Source organism: Microtus ochrogaster, chromosome 7 (assembly GCF_000317375.1).
Source record: "Microtus ochrogaster isolate Prairie Vole_2 chromosome 7, MicOch1.0, whole genome shotgun sequence".
Taxonomy (NCBI): domain Eukaryota; kingdom Metazoa; phylum Chordata; class Mammalia; order Rodentia; family Cricetidae; genus Microtus; species Microtus ochrogaster.
In genome coordinates this window covers 15,613,635-15,633,647 of record NC_022014.1, presented here as the reverse complement: position 1 = coordinate 15,633,647, position 20,013 = coordinate 15,613,635, and the positions used below count along the sequence as shown (strand labels likewise).

General features: G+C 44.1%; 1 protein-coding gene across 1 annotated transcript in view; it reads left to right on the top strand.

Annotated features, from left to right (window-relative positions):
• Positions 1-8,655: 8,655 nt before the first annotated feature.
• Positions 8,656-20,013, top strand: part of Taf15 (TATA-box binding protein associated factor 15) — a 39,155-nt gene continuing 27,797 nt past the window's right edge. Inside the window, exons 1-2 of the mRNA XM_005349356.2 lie at positions 8,656-8,759; positions 19,312-19,351. Coding sequence (XP_005349413.1) covers positions 8,753-8,759; positions 19,312-19,351 — 47 coding nt within the window. The 5' untranslated portion in view covers positions 8,656-8,752. The remainder of the gene's footprint in view (positions 8,760-19,311; positions 19,352-20,013) is intronic.

Here is a 20,013-nt window from a genome sequence, read left to right as displayed (position 1 = left end):
GGAGCCTGTCCTGGAACTAGCTCTTGTAGACCAGGCTGGTCTCGAACTCACAGAGATCGACCTGCCTCTGCCTCCCGAGTGCTGGGATTAAAGGCGTGCGCCACCACCGCCCAGCCTGGAAGGGCTTCTTTAGATCAGGGAGCTTTGGGAAGTATCAGAAAGGGGCACCTATCTGAGAGTAGACTCCTAGCAGAAGTCCAGTCTGACCTGATTCTTTCTGCAGCTAGATTCTCCCCATCTAGCACATTCTCTCCATTCTAGCATACCCAGACTCCATTTCAGCTGCACTATTGAGAAAGGGGAGAGGGAGCTGTGGATCTCTAGATAACCAAGCATCTGCAAGAATACAGGCTTGACCACACAGATAGCTGACTCTCTTTCTGTGAATCCCAGGGCAATCCCATCCACACTAGTACCACTGCTGAGTTTGGGAGCTACCTTGTTCCACTTTACCTTGTCTCCTTTGTGCTATTATGGGAACAAACAAACAAACAACAGCAACAAGATCCCCACCACCACCACCACCACCACATCAGCACCTAGAGTAATGGCTCAGCGATCAAGAGCACTTGCTGCACTTGTAAAGGACAGTAGTTCAACTTGCCGCACCCACATTGGGTGGTGCTCACAACTGCCTGTAACTGGAGCTCCAGGGGATCTGACACCCTCTTCTGACCTTTGAGGGCATTAGCATCCATGTGCACACATCCACATGTACACATATAATTAAAACTAAATATTTTAAAATAAAGATCTTAAAATTTTTCTATGTGTATGGATGGTTTGCCTGTATTTATGTAGTAGGTCCATCACATGTGTGCAGTGTTCTTGGAGGGCAAATGAGGGCATCAGATTGAGTAGAACTGGAGTTACAAACGGTTGTCAGCTGCCATGGAGGTGCTGGAAATGAAACCCAGCCCTCTGCAAGACAAACCAGTGCTTTTAACTGTGGAGCCATTTCTCCAGCCCCTAAAAGAAATCTTTTTTGGTGGAGAGCCAGGTGTGGTGGCACACGCCTTTAATCCCAGCACTTGGGAGGCTGAGGCAGATGGATATCTGTGAGTTCAAGACCAGGCTGGTCCACAGAGCCAGTTGCAGGACAGTCAGGGCTACACAGAAAGACCCTGTGACTTCTTTAGAAGAAAGCTAGTATCCTACGCATTCTTATTTTAAAGGATGAGGAAAATGAGGCTTAGGGATTCCATCATTTGCCCAAGGTCATAGTTCTAGTAATGGAGGCAGGATTCAAACCTGAATGGTGTAACTCTAGAACACAGCACATCAAGTGGAATGTATGAAATGTGGTTCTTAGGTCCATCACAGAAACACTTACTAAAAATTCTGGCTCCTGGGCTGGGCTACAGCTTAGAGGTTAAGTATTTGCCCAACAAGCACAAGGCCCTGGGTTCAGTCTCCAGAACACAACCCCCATTTCCCCTTCCAGAAACATTGATTCCTGAGGCTTACTGCAGACTTAAAGAATCACTAAACACTAAATACCAGCAGTGCCCAAGAGGAAATCAGCTCTGAGTTTTCCAATGGTTTTGTTTTTGTCTTCCTTCCTACCCTCTCTTTGCTGGGTGGTTTCTGATTCTGACCCAGCAGTGTTGGTAGCATTCACCACATGTCCTCTTCAAAGAGAGCTGCCCCCTTCCCTGCCCTTCCTCCTGCGGAACTTGGGGTTTGGCTCAGCTCCTTAGAGCCTCCCAATCCTCCCAGAGTGGACAGAGCTCTGGAACTCATGCCAGGCCTGGGCATGCTGTGTGCCAAGGGGAGTAGCTGTCAGAGGCCATTCCTCCTGTTCTGGCAGAGGGTCACAGCAGATCCCTTGAACCAGGCAAGATGTATAATCCAGGACAGGGAACCTTTAGGCCTCAGTTTCCCTCTGTATAACAAGAACAGCCAGTGTTGTCTTTGTACCTTCCTCCTCCCCAGGAAGTATGCAGAACACAAAGTAGATTCTATCAGAAGGGATGGATTCTGAGCTCCCAAGTAAGTCAGTCACAGGAGGACCACCCTCAAGGAGTCCCCAAACCAACAAAATCTGAGGACTAGTGAGGACCGGAGAGGAGCTGGAGGGAGCTGGCGAGGCTTCCCTTGGGTGGTGCGGGCTTTGGTGGAGAAATGACTTACCACTGGCAGAGGCAGCTGAGCTTTTACCAATGCAATTCCCCACTTTCTAGCAATCACCTCTGCCTATAACAGAGGGAAGCCCCCCTATCCAGCACAGTGGGCATGGCCTTCTCAGTCTAGGCGCCTTCACAAGTGCACCTGCCTATGTACTTTTGGATCCCATTCTCTCTCTCTGATCAGGGAAAAGCAAGACATGAGACAGACCTGGCTTTGAATCTTGGCTATTTTTACATTGTGTGACCTTTGTAAATTAACAACTCTTGAGTTTCTGTCATTCCTCAAGGGGGAAAATCCTTGTCTTTTTTCTTCCCCAAGCCCCTGACAAGCAATGAGGAGTGAGCAGGATCATTAGTAGCCTGAATCCTGCCAAGTACTGGTGATGGGTTGCACAGACACAAGTGTTCACCCCAACCCTGTGCCGTTTCCATACCTGGACCCGCTCACAGCCCAGACGACATACTGCAGAACAGTCACAGCGCTTCTTATCTAAGCAGTGCTCAGTTTGGAGCAGCCCCACTACCCCATCCCTCATCACAGCTTAGTAAAAGCCTCGGCCTCTTCTTGGTTTGTTTTTTACTCACACCAGGACCCTGGGGACTTGCGAGGAACACAATAAAAGCTGGGCCAGTCTGGCATTGTGCCCCACTTCCCTTCCACATAAAGGCTGTCTGCCCGCCAGGCATCTGGCCGGCAAGACTGGGCCAGTCTCTTGCTAGCAGCTGCTGCTTTGCTTAAGAGACCTGCTAACAGGAAAGTGTCTGGTTCCTTTCCATCCTAAACAGGAAGTGCCTGCCATGGTGGGAGGACTGGGTAGCCTCCTGCTGCAGCTGGAAAGCCTGCTCTCGAGGAAGGCTGCAGGAACTGGGTCCCAGGGACACCTCCCTTGCAAGGAGTGGAGTGCTGACGATGGCTACACACTGCCTGTGGCACTTGGCTCGGAGCAGCTGTCCTTCTTTCAGCAAACACTCATGAGACACTCACTTGTGCCTCCTGGGAGCCATAGGACAGTTCTCGATAAACTCTTCAAGTTGGAGGAGTTCACACACAAGCCAGAAAGGCAGGCCATTTCTGTGTGGTGCTACTCCTATTTATGCATTCATTGCACACAGCCCCCCACCCCACTTCCTTTTAAAAAATGCATAATGTTGGAGCTGGGAGAGACAGTTGGCTTTAGTTGCTAAGACTATTTATTGCTCTTCCAGAGGACACGGGTTCAGTTCTCAGCACCCACATGGTAGCTCACAATCATCTAGAACTCCCCAGTTCCAGGGGATCGAATGCCCTCTTCTGACCTCTGAAGGCACCAGGCATGCAAAATACTCAATACACATAAAATCAAAATAAATAAGCTTTTTTAAAAAAATGCCTACTGTTTTCGGTATTGTGATGGGGTGCTTTAGGTTCAGAAAGAAGTATGTCACATATCACAGAACAAATTAAAAAAATTGGAAAGCTTCGAATCCTGTGACTGCCGCAGGATCTCACTGCGGCCTCCGTGTGACTCTTCTGAGCAATTACTTCATTTGGTTTCTCTTGTGTGTCCTGCAGTTGACTGTATTTTGAAAAGAGCAGCCAGAGAAATCCTGGCCAAACAGGTCACACCTCTGCTCAAATAGCTCTCTCTGACAGCTTCTCCTCTCACCCTACTTAAATCTCCGGCCCTTAAAAATGTCCTTGCAAGGATTGCATCAATGATGGAAGAGTTGGGGAGCTAACCTGGCAGCAGAGGCAACATAGAAGTTATAGTAATAGGACTACAGGAGCCATGAACTGGAAGGACAAAGGGAGGGGTGGGTTTTGGAGCCAGGGATCAGGACTCTGAACATCTCCCTTCCTCCAGGAGGCAGGTGCTAGAGCTCAGGTCACCAGTGGAACCTGAAGCTCGGCTAACTCCCCATGGAGTGACCTCCATTTCTCCTTGTGTTTCGTCTCCAGTCTGACTTCTTATCAGTTTCACATTGACAAACGCTATGTTTTGTGTGTGTGTGTGTGTGTGTATTTGGTATGTGTATTAAGTGTGTGCGCACAGGTGCACATGCATATGTAGCGGTATGATGTGACAAACTTTTCCTGGAAAGACAAACACACACGCTTGTTCACTCTAGAAAGGGAATACAGACCAACGTATGGATACACCAAAGTACAACTTGGTGAGCCAATGAGTTCCACTGGGGTTATTTACAGAAAGTATGGAGGTGGGGTTATGACTTATAGGAACAGAAATCACTTGAAGACAGCTACATCACCAAAACCCACTCTAGCATGGGTGACAGCTCACAAAAGCTGGAAACCTGGTGCACACTGCACAGCCTGCAGGCAGCTCAACAGGCTGGAATGTGTCTTTTCCTAGTGCCTCAGATAGTTTGAGCCTCTTCCAGAAAGCTGGGCTTGTCTGAGAATCCTCTTTGCAGCTTGGCTTGCCTGAGAGCAACACTCAGGAGTCACTTACATAGTCCTAAGGCAAAAAAGCCTGGTCAGTTTCCAGGACTTCTAGAGGTTGTCTGGAATTATTTACCTCCTATCTTAAGAAGAGTCTCTGCAGGTAGAATGTTTCGATCCCTGAGAAAACTGCCACATAAAGAGGCCAGAGGTTAAAGTCCAGTGTTTTTTTCCGTTGCCCTCCGTTTTATTTATGGAGGCAGGGTCTCTTTCTGAAACTGGAGCACACTTGATTTGACTACTCTAGCTAGTCAGCTTGCCCTGGGCTCGGGTCTGCCTCCCAAATGCTGGATTCCAGGCAGACCTCCATAATGGCCCAGCATTTACATGGGTCCTGGGGATCTTAACGCTCATCTCCGTACTTTTCTCCTCAGCCTCTTACCAATTCCAGTGGTAGTAATTACACAATATTTAATTTAAAGTAATTTTTTGCATGGCTGAGGATTAAACCTAGTGCCTAAAGCTTTCTGGGCACACAACCAACCCCACACCCACCCATCATGGGGTGGGTGAGGGGGTTGCAGAGGGCAGGACCTCCTTTGAGGCCACGGGGAATAGATCAGGGGCAAACAGGCCCAGAAATGAAACTTCCCAGAAACATCCTGCTGAAGCTGTTGTTCTCTCCTCTCAGTGTGTAGACCAAGCCAGGCAAGTGGATGCCACTAGAGAAGGGAGAGTCACCATGAAGCTTTAAGTGGGTAAAGACAAAAGCTTGCTGTAGATATCATCAGGGCCCACTCGATTCGTCTATGGGGCAAACGCTTGGAAGGCTGAAGGGCACAGGGCTTCATCTGTGGTGGAGGAGGCCCTGGAACAGAGCAGACATGGGAGGAGTTTCGAGTTTGGAGAACAGGGACACTGCACAGATCACTGACCTCAGTTCAAAGGCTGGCAGGAGCTCTGCTGCTATTCCATGGGATCTTGATCAACACGTTCACCTCTCGGAGTTTCAGGGTTATCCCTGTTTCACAAGTCTGTGCTGAAAATGAGATAATGGAGACAGGAAACTGTTACTCCTAAGTTAACTTCCTCAGAAGCTCCCACTTTCTTCTTTAATTAATTTTAACTGATCATTAATTAATGCATGCAGAGGTCAGAGGAAAACATGCAAGAGTCGGTTCTCTCCTTCTACCATGCAGGTTCCAAGGAAAAAACTTACACATCAGGTTTGGTGGAAAGTGGCTACCTGATGAACCATTTCACTGGCCCTCAAGTTTACCCCTTTTTAAATTGTGATGCCCAAAGTCAACCATAAAGCATACAAAACCTTTCAGAGTAGCTTCTGCCCCTCCCCCCCCCCCTTCTTTTGAGACACGGTCTTTGTTGTCCAGGTTGACCTCAAACTTAGGATCCTCCTGCAGCAGTTTCCCGTGTGCTGGGATTATACACATATATCTCCATGTCCACATGGTGCCCACTTCTGACACGGCATTTCTTCTCATCCCCCATCCCTACAACTCCAGTGACAATCAGGGCTACTTACAGTGCCCCCAAGTGCTCTCTCTCAGGATCACCAATGCAGCCTATTTTGCTTGGAATACCCACCAGCTAATTCCTGATTTTCCTTCAAAGCTTGCTTCAGGAGGCACCTCGTGCGGGATCTTTCCTTGATAATCCAACCTTCCTATAGACGAAGTGTCCTATTTTTAGAACATCTTCCAACTCTAGAACATTCAATTCCAACAACCAGTAGGAACTCTAGGTCTGCACCACACCAATTATGCGACTGTCGTTTCTGGCGGGTGACAGCTGGGTTTCTGTCTCTGTCTTTAGGACTTTCCAGGTTCTACACACAGAGCAGCCTTAGGAAAGGGAGACTGATGAATTGGTGAACAAATAAGGATATAAACATAAGCAGTCAAAGATGAACAACATTTTTTTAAAAAATAATTTATTTGTTTTTATTTTATGTACATTAGATTTTACCTGTATGTATCTCTGTGTGAGGGTGTCAGACCCTGGAGTTACAGTTGTTAGCTGTCATGTGGGTGCTGGGAATTGAACCTGGGTCCTCTAGAAGAGCAGTCAATACTCTTAACCGCTGAGCCATCTCTCCGGCCCGAACAACACTGCTTTTTTTTTCTTCAAAATTAAAAACAAAACAAAAACAAAAAAACTAACCCAGATCTCTTTCTTCCTCCTGAGGCCTGAATCTCTCCTGCTACAGGAAAAGCTCTTCTCCTTTGGGTTATTTTCCTCATTACAGATGCTTAAGTTATATGGCTCGTAGTAGTGGAAGACTTATTTCTTTAACTTTGCTTGTTTGTACCCATCTGGAGGGTTTTTTTTTTTTAAATATAATCTTCTGTCTATACAGTTGAGGGCATAATGAGGAGAAATGACCTCATGCCCTTTTCTGACCTCAAGTATCACTTCTGAACTAGTTACTCCATCCGAATCTGTTCCCCATGGTCCCTAGTCCAGTGAGTGACACCTCCACCTGCCCATTTGTGTATACAGAAAACCTAAAACTCTCTGCACCAGCTCCTTGCACATGCACTGATTACCATTCCCTCCTAAGTGTGCCTGTGATTTCTGTCCTTACCCCCACAGCTACTTTGAGTCCAGTGCACTATGATCTCTCACTATAACCACTGCACTGGCCAGTGGCGTGATCTCTCTGCTTAAAATTTTGAATTTTGTTTTGATGCAAGGTCTCTTTTTGTAGCCAGCCCTGTGTGTCCTGGAACTGACCATGTACACCAGGTTGGCCTCAAATTCAGAGGTCTGCCTGATTTTGCCCCCTGAATGCTGGGATTAATAGGCATGTGCTACCTCGATGGGCAGAAAAAAAATATTTACCAGTGCTGGGAATTGAACCCAGGAACTCAAGCATGTTAGGCCAGGTTTAATACTGAGCAATATTCTCAGTCGCCCCTACTCTCAACACACACACACACACACACACACACACACACACACACACACACACTTTTAGACGTCTCTCATCTCCAACCTGTTCTTCATTCTGCAGCTGGGAAATACGTATCTGATCTCATCCTTCTGAAGTCTCTAGTGGGTGGATCCACCGCCTTCAGGATAAAGTTCAAACTACAAGGCCTCTGCTATTTAGCCTCCTACTTTTCCGGAATATTCTAGTATTCTCCCCTGCAGGCGACACTCCAAACACATCAAGTTACTTGTTCTACAACTCTGGACAGACCTTTTGCCCACTTCTTCAACTTGATTAACTCATCGCCCAGGCTTTGGTTCAGATGTCACTCATTCGGGGAAAATGTCCTTCTCTTAGTTTTCCAAGCCCTTTCTTCAACAGAGTTTACTGTACAGCGTTAGGTTAAAGCCCTCATCAGTGGGGTGGGTTACTAGACTTCCAAATTCCACCTTTGCCCTTATTAGCCACAAGACCTCAGTCTGTTCGTTTTTTTATCCGCAACCAGGAGGAAATATTTCATCAGTTGCTGCGCGAATTAAATGAGATGATGTAAGACGCCAACAAATAGCTGTTATTATATAGGGTTGAGAAGCGCGATTCCCGCACCACCTTATTCCTGGGGTCAGGTCTGTGCGTGATTTAGACTGAACTCGCGTTTCTGTCCTCGTCTCACCTTGTCTTTTACCGGACAAGGCAGTTCGAGGAAGCCTGGAGGTGATCGGGAACTGAGCTCGTCACGACTTTCGTCCCGCGCGCTCCTCAGACTCGGAACGCCCCCAAGTGGTTCAAGCTCTGCGGCCAGAGCCGGAGCGAGGCCGGTCACACCATTCCCGACCTTAGAGGAAAGAAACCCGATTCCCAGGCCAATAGTTCTGACTGGGAAAAAGAGCGCCTCCTCTTTCGCTTTCACAGCTCACAATTCTGCCAGTCCCAATACAATTAGAACTGGGGTTGTAAACGGGACGGAGCGAGTCGGCGCGGCAGCCTCCCCTAACCCCACCAGGGCTTTGGTACTTTCCTTTCTCAGTTCCCTCTCAATAATGGTACGGTCCCGGAGGGGTGATCCGGGAGAGACGCCGGGGTCGGCAGACCCGAGCGGGGTAGGATCACCCCTCCAGCCGCGGCGCGGTGGTATCGTCCTCCGCGCGCTGATTGGCTGCCGCGGTCCCGCAGTCGGCCTCAGCCCGCCGCGCCGCCCTCAGAACAGCTCCAGCAGCCGCGCCGCCTGGCTTTTCGTTTCCCTTGTTCTCCGCGGGCCGTGGGGGCTCCGCGCCGCGGCTGTTAGGCATGTCGGGTAAGTGACGCCTCCGGCGAGTAGCGGCAGCGGCGAGGAGGGGTCCGGCGGGTGCGGGCCGCCTTCCCGCCCACCGGAGGGTGGCGAGGGAAAGCCTCGGGCCCGAAGGAGGCTCGGGGGGTGGGGGTGGGGGGGCGGCCGCGGCGCCGCCATATTGGACTGGAGGCACGCACGCTCCCAACGCTCTCTGGCTACGAATCGCGGCGGGAGAGCTCCGGAGCCCTGTCTTTTGACTCTGCCCTTAGAACCTGCGGAGACGCGCAGCTCCCCGGGGAGGGGGGTTTGTATTAGTTGAGGGGTGGGGGGCGGAGGCCCGCTTGTTCCATCGCAGGGGCGGGGGAAGTCGGGATGTGAGCATCAGCTCCTGGTCCTCCGCTGCGAGCGCCTCGGGTCTCCCAGCGAGGCCTTTTTCCTCAGCTTCCCCATCCGAGAAGTGGAGCTGGGCCCTTCCCGACTCACCCGTTCATCAGGTGGGGAGCCCTTTGCACAGCACTTTGCCTTTACACGCAACCCGCTCGTCCGGGTCATTCCCTCTGCTGTAAGCACCGGGATTGATTGGGGTTGCGGGGGGGGGGGGTTGCATATCCGGCTTCACCTTTGTACCCCACCTGTTCATCTCCTGCACCGAAAAGTGAGCCTTGACAGTTAACGATGAGCGCTTTTAGGTCTTCGTGGCATTTCTCTTAGAGCGTCTTCCTCGAAGTGATATTTATGGAGGCCACGGATGTGTGGAAGCGAGGCATTTACCCCTCCCGGACAGCCAGTTTGAATCCTGTTAAATCAGAATTAAAAAGTCCTCCTGATTCTAACAGGTCCAGTTGATCGCTCAAGGGCCTTTATTGTTGGGCTACATTTACAGGTGGCAGAGACAGACCTAGATAGCCACTTGATCTTAGAAGCCAGCATGAGTTCGTGCTTTCCTTCCGAGGGACATTGCCGAAAGCCATATGGCTGGAATGAAATATGTCCTTTGGTAGTTTTACATTTACCTATTTACTGGAGACAGGATCTCATTCTGTATCCTTGGCTGTCCCAGAACTCGATGTGTAGACCAGGCTGGCCTCGAACTCAGAGATCCATCTGCCCCAGCCTCCCAAGTGCTGGGATTAAGGGCTTAAACCATACACCCACCAGTTTTTTTTTTTTTATACTTCTGTTAATTAGCAATCCTTTTTAAAAGGTTTCCCCAGTCCACTAGGGTGTGTGTGTGTGTGTGTTCGTGTTCGTTCGTTCTTTCTTTCGTTCAAGGCAGCAGCAGTGGGAGACGATTTCAAATGAGTAGGAAAAACTGGGCAGGGGAATGATAATCTTTCCCTAGATTAGCGTTGGTTCTGGGGCTCTAAGCTTTTGGGGGTGGGAGTAGGACATCTGTCTGATGGACAGGGCTAAACTGTGCTGAAGTTAGCTCTTCAAATTCTGTTTAATTCTTTTTCAGACAAGGGATTATTCCAAAGTAGACACTGGTATGTCTGCTGCCAGGTACATAATTCATCATGATACCTGAAAGGTCCAGAAGAATATGTACAAATGCTTCCTAAGAAAGGGTATATGTAGGTTAACCATGACTGTAAAAAAATTAAAATTCTACTCTCAAGTAGAAATTTGCCAAAATTAGTGCAAGCGGTGATAAGTAACAACTTGGGATTGTTTGTGTATCTCCAGGCTGGCCTTTAATTCATCATCTTAAACAGTCTCCTGAGTGGGATTACAGGCTTGCTGTACCTTGCCCAAACTCTGTTGGTTTTTTTAATGTAATTATTCATATAAAACAGTGACATTTTTATAGGACTGAGTGGTTTCAATGGAAAACTTAAAGTTAGAGGCTTAAGTTAAAATCTTTTAAGATCTTTTTAGTGTTGTAACATGTTTTGTGATGCTTGTGTAAAATACTTTGACTTTTGTGTAAAAGTGATGCTTTTGACTTGTTTTTAATGCATGTTTAAATTAATAAACTTAATAAATTCGCCCCTAAGCAACTAGTATCATTAAGTTACATTCTTTAAACATTCCAGACTACACTTAGAAATTTGACTCAACTAATCCAGATGCTTGCTGTGTCAGAGTTTCAAACATATTAAAATATAATCATTTGGCCTGGAATTAATGCTTAGCATGCACAAAACTTAAGGATTTGATTGCCTGCGTGAGGAGAAAGAGATGTATTCATAGTATTTTGTCAGTAAGTCAAAATTATTATCAGTGACAATCAAAGTTATTTGCGAAAGTGAATTACCAGAGCTTTTGAATTAAAATCACAAGTAAAATATTAGTTATATATAAAATAAAGTCAAGCAATTAGGATAGCTTAAGATATCTTATCCTCTATATGCACCTCAAAAAAAATATAGACAAAAATTTGGGAAGGCTAAAACCCATAGTAAAAATGAAGTAGAGGGGGCTGGAGAGATGGCTCAGAGGTTAAGAGCACTGCCTGCTCTTCCAAAGGTCCTGAGTTCAATTCCCAGCAACCACATGGTGGCTCACAACCATCTGAAATGAGGTCTGGTGCCCTCTTCTGGCCTGCAGGCATACACACAGACAGAATGTTGTGTACATAATAAATAAATAAATAAATTTAAAAAAAAAATGAAGTAGAATCCAATATGATATGCATAGAGCTATTTTGGCAATTACCTCCAGGGAGTATAGGTCTTGTATGATGGTTTTATTTTCTAAGGATGGGTGATGCAACCTTGAACTGTTAGCCCGATAATGGAAACTGAAACCCTTGTAAATCTTGGGTTTACAGGTAATTGATGTGAAGGATTGTGTCCTTCAGTGAAGAAATGAACAAAGAGGAAAAAAATCTTAGTGTAAGTGTTAACAAGGAAGTTTAGACACAGTAGGATCTTGAAATTTGTAGCCTGGAACCTCTTATTTCTTTTAGTTACTCATTTGGCCTTTAGGAAACCTTAAAATGATTTAACATAAAAATAAAAAATCTGGACTGATTAACATCTTTGGGTTCCTGGTTTAAAAAAGTAAAACAAAATGAAAAACTGGAGGAATTCTGATAACATAGATCACAAAGAATCTGAGGAAATATAAACCTTTTAAAAGGTGAGTTCATGGTAAAAAGTGAACACTAGGAACAGGTGTCAAATGAGACAAATGACAAATCGGATAAGAACAAATGTTTTTATGTTGCAGATTAAAAAAACTGAATGAATGAATCAGGACTGGAGAGATGGCTCAGTGGTCAAAAGCACCAGCTGCTTTTTCAGAGGACCCAGGTTCAATTCCCAGTGCCCACATGGCAGCTCACAACTATCTGTAGTAACTTAAAAAACTGAATGAATGAATCAGGACTGGAGAGATGGCTCAGTGGCCAAAAGCACCAGCTGCTTTTTCAGACCCAGGTTCAATTCCCAGTGCCCACATGGCAGCTCACAACTATCTGTAGTAACTCCTGTTCTAAGGGGTCTGACATCTTCATACCAATGCACATAAAATAAAGTTAAATTTAGAAAAAGTTAAAAAAGAATAAATTACCGTTAAGACTAACATATTATGTGGAAAGGCTGCATAGATTTGAAAAAGAAATAAAATACAATTTTAAAAAATTACATTGCCGGGCGGTGGTGGCGCACGCCTTTAATCCCAGCACTCGGGAGGCAGAGGCAGGCGGATCTCTGTGAGTTCGAGACCAGCCTGGTCTACAAGAGCTAGTTCCAGGACAGGCTCCAAAACCACAGAGAAACCCTGTCTCGAAAAACCAAAAAAAAAAAAAAAAAATTACATTAATGGGGGCTAGAGAGATGGCTCAGAGGTTAAGAGCACTGACTGCTTTTCCAGAGGTCTGAGTTCAATTCCCGGCAACCACATGGTGGCTCATAGCCACCTGTAATGAGATCTAGTCCCTCTTCTGGCCAGCAAGCATACAGATAGAACACTGTATACATAATAAATAAATAAATAAATCTTTAAAAAATTACATTAATGTGTGGGTGCGAGTGTGTGCCTTGGTGTGCCTGTGAAAGTCAGGACAAAGACTTTGTAGTACAAGATATTAAACTCAGAATGTCAAGTTTATGTCGTGTATGTTTACCTACTGAGCCATTTTACCCTTCCCCTCTCCCAGACATAATTTTTTTTAAGGATTTATTTATTCACTATGTATACAGTATTCTGTCTGCATGTATGCCTGCAGGCCAGAAGAGGACACTAGATCTTGCTACAGATGGTTGTGAGCCACCATGTGGTTGCTGGGAATTGAACTCAGGACCTCTGGAACAGTAGGCAGTGCTCTTAACCTCTGAGCCATCTCTCCAGCTCCACCAAACATAATTTTCAAAGGTGGGAAAAGTGAAATAGCGAACTTAGCAGAATTATAGCTGTAGTTGTAATCTGTCTTCCAAAGTTCACTTTAGAAGGATAGAGATGAAAGTGAAAGTTGTGGGTATGGTGGTACATACCTGTCATCAGTACTTAGGAAGCTGAGTTGGGAAGGTCTCTAGTTTTTTTTTTTAATATTATGTATATAATATTCTGTCTGTGTGTATGTCTGCAGGCCAGAAGAGGGCACCAGACCTCATTACAGATGGTTGTGAGCCACCATGTGGTTGCCAGGAATTGAACTCAGGACTTTTGGAAGAGCAGGCAATGCTTTTAACCACGGGAGCCATCTCTCCAGCCCAGCATGGTTTTTTTTTTGTTTTGGTTTTTCGAGACGGTTTCTCTGTAGCTTTGGTGCCCGTCCCAGAACCAGCTCTTGTAGACCAGGCTGGCCTCGAACTCACAGATCCGCCTGCCTCTGTCTCCCGAGTGCTGGGATTAAAGGCATGCGCCACCACCGCCCGGCAGGTCTCTAGTTTTAAACCAGCATGAGCAACATGGGAAATTCTTGCCTTAAAAAAAAAAAAGCTGAAAAAATTGTTCTTTTTTTTTTTATTTTTTAATTTTGAGACAGGACCTCACTAGTTCTAGGTGTCCAGGAACTCACAGAGATCTACCTGCCTCATCAGTACTGGGATTAAAGGCAGACAAGCCTAAGGAATTGAAAGTTTTAATCAAGCATTAGTTTCAAACATGCCTAAAATAATTTCGAAATCTATAAAATTACAGATTATAAAATAATAACCCATAAAAAGCAATTTGCAGAGGGACCTTGGAGCTTTCGCTGTTGCTCATGGCACAGAGAACCAGAGTTGGTTACCAGTATCCGTGTCTTGAAGCCCACAGTTACCTGTGTCTCCAGCTTTAGAGCATCTAACACCCTCTTCTGTCTTGCATGCATGTGTGCATGCTCTTTCACTTGTGGACACATAAATAAAAAGTCTGCTTAAAAAGGTTTTAGACTAATGTCCAGAGGGAAAATAGCCAAAGACCTTGAGTTTTCTACCAAATAAACTAGCACATAGTCATACTGATCTTTGCCAAAAGAATTAATGTATAGAAAGGAAGAAGAATAAAAATTTCAGGGAAAATAAGGGCACAAAATTTGATTGGCATTAGGATAGTAAAGTCTGGATGTTTTAGTGGAGGTTGATAATTTTGAATTTTGTCAAGAAAATATGCCAAAATTTATAAGGCCATGGAAATGGAATATAAAGAGAATGTAATAGAAAGTAGCAAAGGAGTTAAAAGGAAAAAGAAAAGCTATGGTAGATAGAAAATTCTAATTTAAGATGTCAGGTACAAGTGAAAACAGAAAAAAACAGCCCACCTAGAGCACAAAGGTAAAAGCACAGTACAGTACTAAAAAATTACCTAGATAAATGCTGTTCAGAAATAAAGCATGTTAAATAGGTTGGAGGTAAGATGGAGAGAGTAACCAGACAAACATCAGCTGAAATGTAGTTGTGTCCTTGAAGCTGCTGTAAATGATGTTTAAAGGAAATTCTTAAGCCAGTATTTGTGGCTCGAGCCTACAATTCCAGTGTTTGGGCCACAAGTTGGACATACCTAGTTGTCTTAGAGTTTAGAGTTGCTGTTTTGAAACACTGATGTAGCTGCAGACTTTCTTCTTTCCTGCGCAGTCCCACAGGACCAGTTTCTCTCTCTCTCTTACCTGCTGGTTTCTGCAGCCACTTGTTAGATAATCATTCAGAGACTTAATATTAGTTGTAATTGTTTGGCCAATGATTCAGACTTTTTACTGGCTAGCTCTACATAGAAATTAACCCATTTCTAATAATCTGTATTGCCATGGGCCCCGTGGCTTACCAGGCATCTTACTCCTGCAGCAACTGCTGGAGCCTTTCCAACTCTGCCTTCTTTTTTTCTGTCTCTCTGCTTGGATTTCCCGCCTAGCTATATTCTGTCCTGCCATAGGCCAAAGCAGCCTCTTCATTAGCCAGTGGTGATAAAACATATTCACAGCCTACAGAGGGGCATCCCACATCATGACCAAAGCAACTTGAGGAAAGGGTTTGTTTGACTTACAGTATCTGTTCGTTGGCAGAAGTCAGGACGGAAACTCATACAAGACAGGAACCTGGAGGCAGGAGCTGATGTAGAGGCCATGAAGGGGTGCTGCTTACTGCCTTGCTCAGTCTGCTTTCTTATGGAACCAAGAACCACCAGCCCAGGGATGTCACCATCTATAGTGAACTGGGCCCTCCCCCATCAATCAATAATTAAAAAAAGACCTGCAGCTGGGTCTTAAGGAGACCTTTTCTCAATTGAGGTTCCTTTTCAGATGATTCTAGCTGTGTCTGGTTGACATAAAACTATCCAGGACAAATGACTCCTTGTCACTTTGACACACAAATATCACTGTTTAACTACAGCCTTTCCTTTTTCACCCCCCCCCCCCCAAGATCACACATTAACGTCATCATCACACTATGAAACATTTTATAAACTTTAAAAGTCCTAGAGTTCTTTACAAATTCAAATACTCAAAATTCAGTATCTTTAAAAGTCTAAAATCTAGGGGCTGGAAAGGTGGCTCAGTGGTTAAGAGCACTGGCTGCTTTTCTGGAGGTCCTGAGTTCAATTCCTAGCACCCACATGGTGGCTACAACCATCTATAATAGGATCTGATGCCCTATCTGGCATGTAGAGTGCACATACATAAAACATAAATAACTTAAAAGTCTAAAGTTTCTTAAAACCTAAAATGTCTTTAAAAATTCAGTCTTTTAACTTTTAATTTTAGTCTGTAAAATAATAAAAAAACTTCAGGAGGGAAGAACCAAGGCACAGTTACAGTCTGAACACAGCAAAACCAAACTCCACTATAAGTAACTCAGTATCCAGTATCTGATGATCTTCTGAACTCCTCCAAAGGGCTTGGGTCACTTCTCTGGCTCCAGCTGACTGCTCCTCTGCTGTTGCTGTTCTAGGTAGTCATCCTGTGGTATTGGCATCTCCAAAATACTGGGCCTCTTACTGCAACAGGGTTGCACTTTCACCAGTAGCCTGTCCTGTGTTCTATTTATTTACTTATTTACTTACTTACTTACTTATTTATTTATTTATTTATTTACTGTGTTCTTTTCTTGGTGCCAAGCCTTAACTTCCCTTCTTGACCCCTTCAGTCCCTTCAGGACTCCAAGTGCTACTGAGGCTATACCTTCACCAGTGGCCTCTCTTGGCCCCTCACAGTGCCAAGCTTCAGTTACTCTATGACCCCTTCATGCCTTCAAAACCAGTATCACCTCAGGGACTCTAAACAGTACCAGATTCAACTGCCAGCATAAGATAGGACCTAGGCCACATCTAGAACACAGCTGTGTGGTAACTGTCAGAAACCACTTTGTAGTTGGTCTTTTAATTCCCACAAATTTCTTGGCTGACCAGTATCCCAGTTGTTCCAGTAAAGGAATGGTCTTTTAGTGCTTCTGGTCCCTTCTTAATCACGGCCAACTCTTCAGCCTTGGCTGACGCGAACCACAGATTGTGCACACAAAAGGGCCAGGCAGAGTCTTTGCTTTCTCCAGAAACTTAACAAACCAGGCCTTCATTGTCTGAATTGCCCTCAATATAATTATCTTCCAAGCTCCTGAAGAATGGCCCACTGAGCTGTTAACACTCAATGGCTTTTCTAGTTCAAAGTTCTAAAGTCCCTCCACAGTCCTCCCAAAAACACATGGTCAGGTCTGTCATAGCAATATCCCACTGTCCTGGTACCAATTTATTGTAGGGTTACTATGGCTGTGATGATGGCCAAAGCAACTTGGGGAGGGTTTGTCTTATGCTTCTATAACTATCTGTTTAATCATTGAAGGAAGTCAGGACAGAAACTCAAATAGGACAGGCTATTTCTGGCAGCAGGAGCTGATGAAGAGGCCATGGAGGGGTGCTGCTTTGTGGTTTGGTTCTCATGACTTGTAACCTGCTTTCTTATAGAACCCACAACCACCACCCACAATGGGCTGGACATTCCCCCCCCATCAGTCATCAATTAAGAAAATGCCTCATATAGCTGGATCTTTTCTCAATTAAAGTTCCCTCTTCATATGGTTCCAACTTGTGTCAAGTTGACATAAAATAGCCAGTACACTGGTACACTTTGATAATTTAGAAGCACTTCTAAATAATGAACAAGTCCAGACACAAGGCTCAAGTGTCAGGTAATCTTAACAAGGTCTTATTTGAGTTGCCCTAAGTGGCATTTGCAAACTGATTTTTTTTTTTAAATTGAAAATAGCACCTGTATTTTAATCACTGAAATACTTATTTTTTGGTGGCTGTGCTTATTTGTGTATCTTGAAATTTTAGTTCAACTGAAGTCAGGTTTATTGTTTTAGAGGTCCATAATTACTTTGGCTAAAGTTAAGAATATTTAACTACTAGATTTTGAGAGACGGTCGAAAGATTTAAGTGCAAAATACTTAAATGATTTTGTCTGAACCAAAAGGAAATACTGAGGTATTAGACTGTCGATGGAGAAATATATGTATCTTCAAGTATTTAAATCCCCCCTCCCCCAGTCTTCTTGACTCTGATTTGGGTGGCTTTCCTTTGCTCTTTGATAGGTGCATCTATTCTCTTTATGGGCCAGGTAGAGTATGTTCTTTTCCTATTTTCCTTTGGTTGCTAGCTGCAACTCTTAGCAGTTATGGAAATAGCTGTGACATGTAAGATAGTTCCTCTTCCCCCATTTCATGTAGCCTGTGTCCTTAACTTCATGGAAATAATTTATCAGACTTTCTTTAATAGTCTTAAGGATTTTTAAAGAGATGTCATATTGGAGATATTTACAGTGGGTTAAACCTGTAGTAATATATCTTTATATGATAACTTGATATAAATTGACTGAAAAGGAAGCTACGATTTTATTTGAATTGTTCATTGAAGATTTTAAAATTAGATAAGGTTGGTCATATGATCAGTTTGACACTCCTGTTTTATAGTTGTATTTTATATAACATCTGAACATCTGTCTTATTCATCACAAGTTAAGGCTGTTCATTTGACATTGAATATAAACCTAAAAGGGTAGTGCTTCCTTAACAAATTTTGGTATGACTTCTACTTTGAACTATAGAGAAAGTTTATAATCTACCCTCTTCTGCCCCCTTTACTTCACATGTTTATTTAGGCTTTTTTTTTTTTTTTTTTGGTTTTTTCGAGACAGGATTTCTCCTATAGCTTTGGAGCCTCTCCTGGAACTAGCTCTTGTAGGCCAGGATGGCCTTGAGCCTGCAGAGATCCACCTGCCTCTGCCTCCTGAGTGCTGGGATTAAAGGCGTGTGCCACCACCGCCCAGGTAGGCTTTTTTTCTTGAGGTAGTTTTTGTTGCTAAAATTCAGGCTACAAGCATAGATCATTGCTGGTTTGATATGTCACCAATTGGCCAGTTGCTTGAAAGTTTGGTAAAATCAACAGCTTTTCTTGGCAGGTCTTAGGAGACTCTTATTGATGATAACAACCACAGTAGTCCAATGCAGAAAAACGTTCTATGTTTTGACGTGGTAATGATAGTGCGATTCTGTAGATTAATCATGTCAGAGTGCGTGTTTCTTCCCTTTTTTGGCCCTGATTAGTTTAAACAGGTACTTTTTTTGTTTTTGCTTTTAATAATGTAAAGATATGTAGATGTAGCTTGAACTAAGCAAGGTCTCACTAGTCCATCCAGTCTGGTCGGCAGTCTGTGTGCCTATCCTAGGCTGTTCTTGAGCTTCTGACAATCCTTTTTGCCTCAGTTTGCCAAGTGTGCAGGTATGAACAACCATATCTGGTTGAGTTTTTGTTTTTAAATGATGAATTTTCAATGATTTCATATTTACTTTCTTGTGACCACCAGCATATACTTTTAGAACAGTGTTTTAACAATGCATAGATTTAATTTCTAGGTTTTCTTTGTGTGCATGTGTGTATGTGTTTTATTTTTTTATTTTATTTTGTCTTTTTGAGACAGCCTCACTGCACCTCTCGCTCCCTGGAACTCACTATGTAAACTAGGCTGGCCTTGAACTTACAGAAACTCCCCTGTTTCTGCCTTCTGAGTGCTGGTATTAAAGGTGTGTGCCATCAGGCCTGGCTTTTAGTTTTTCCTAATGTAATTTTTGACAGTTGCTAGTTTTTTTTGCATAAACTAAAGTTAGTCTTAGGGGAAGCATAAATTTTAAATATGATTTAAAATTTTTTTTATGTGTTTTAGATTCTGGAAGTTACAGTCAGTCTGGGGGTGAGCAGCAAAGGTAAAGTATACATATGTTTTCATAATATCATGAAAGGCTCAAACTGAGAAAAATAATACAATTTTCTCTCTAAAATGTGCTATCTGGATATCTTAAGACAATAAGGCTAGAAGTGGTACTTCAGGCTTGTGATCCCAGCACTCAGGAACTTGAGGTAGAAGGACTATCAAAAGTTTGAGGCCAGCCTGGGCTACATAGACCCTATTTTAAAAATAAGGGGTGCGGGGTGTGTGTGACAATTGTTAAAGCTTGGTAACAGGGAAAGAGCTTGCCTTTATAAATGGGTATCGTGCAACATTTCTTTCTTTTTTAAGTAGTCTGTTTAATTAATAAATGTATGCCTTGAGGATAAAGACAGAAATCCTAGGTATGGTAGAATTTTTTCTTTAGAAATTTCTTTTAGAAATTAAGAGAATTTAATAATTTTTAAAAATTTTTATTGTTATTTTTTAATTATGTGTATGTCTGCATGTGGGTATGTGCTCATGAATACCAGTGCCTCTGGAAGTCAGAGGTGTCAGATCCCCTGGAATTATAGTTACAAACATTTTTTAAAAAAATCTATTACGAGCCGGGCGATGGTGGCGCACGCCTTTAATCCCAGCACTCGGGAGGCAGAGGCAGGCGGATCTCTGTGAGTTCGAGACCAGCCTAGATCTAGA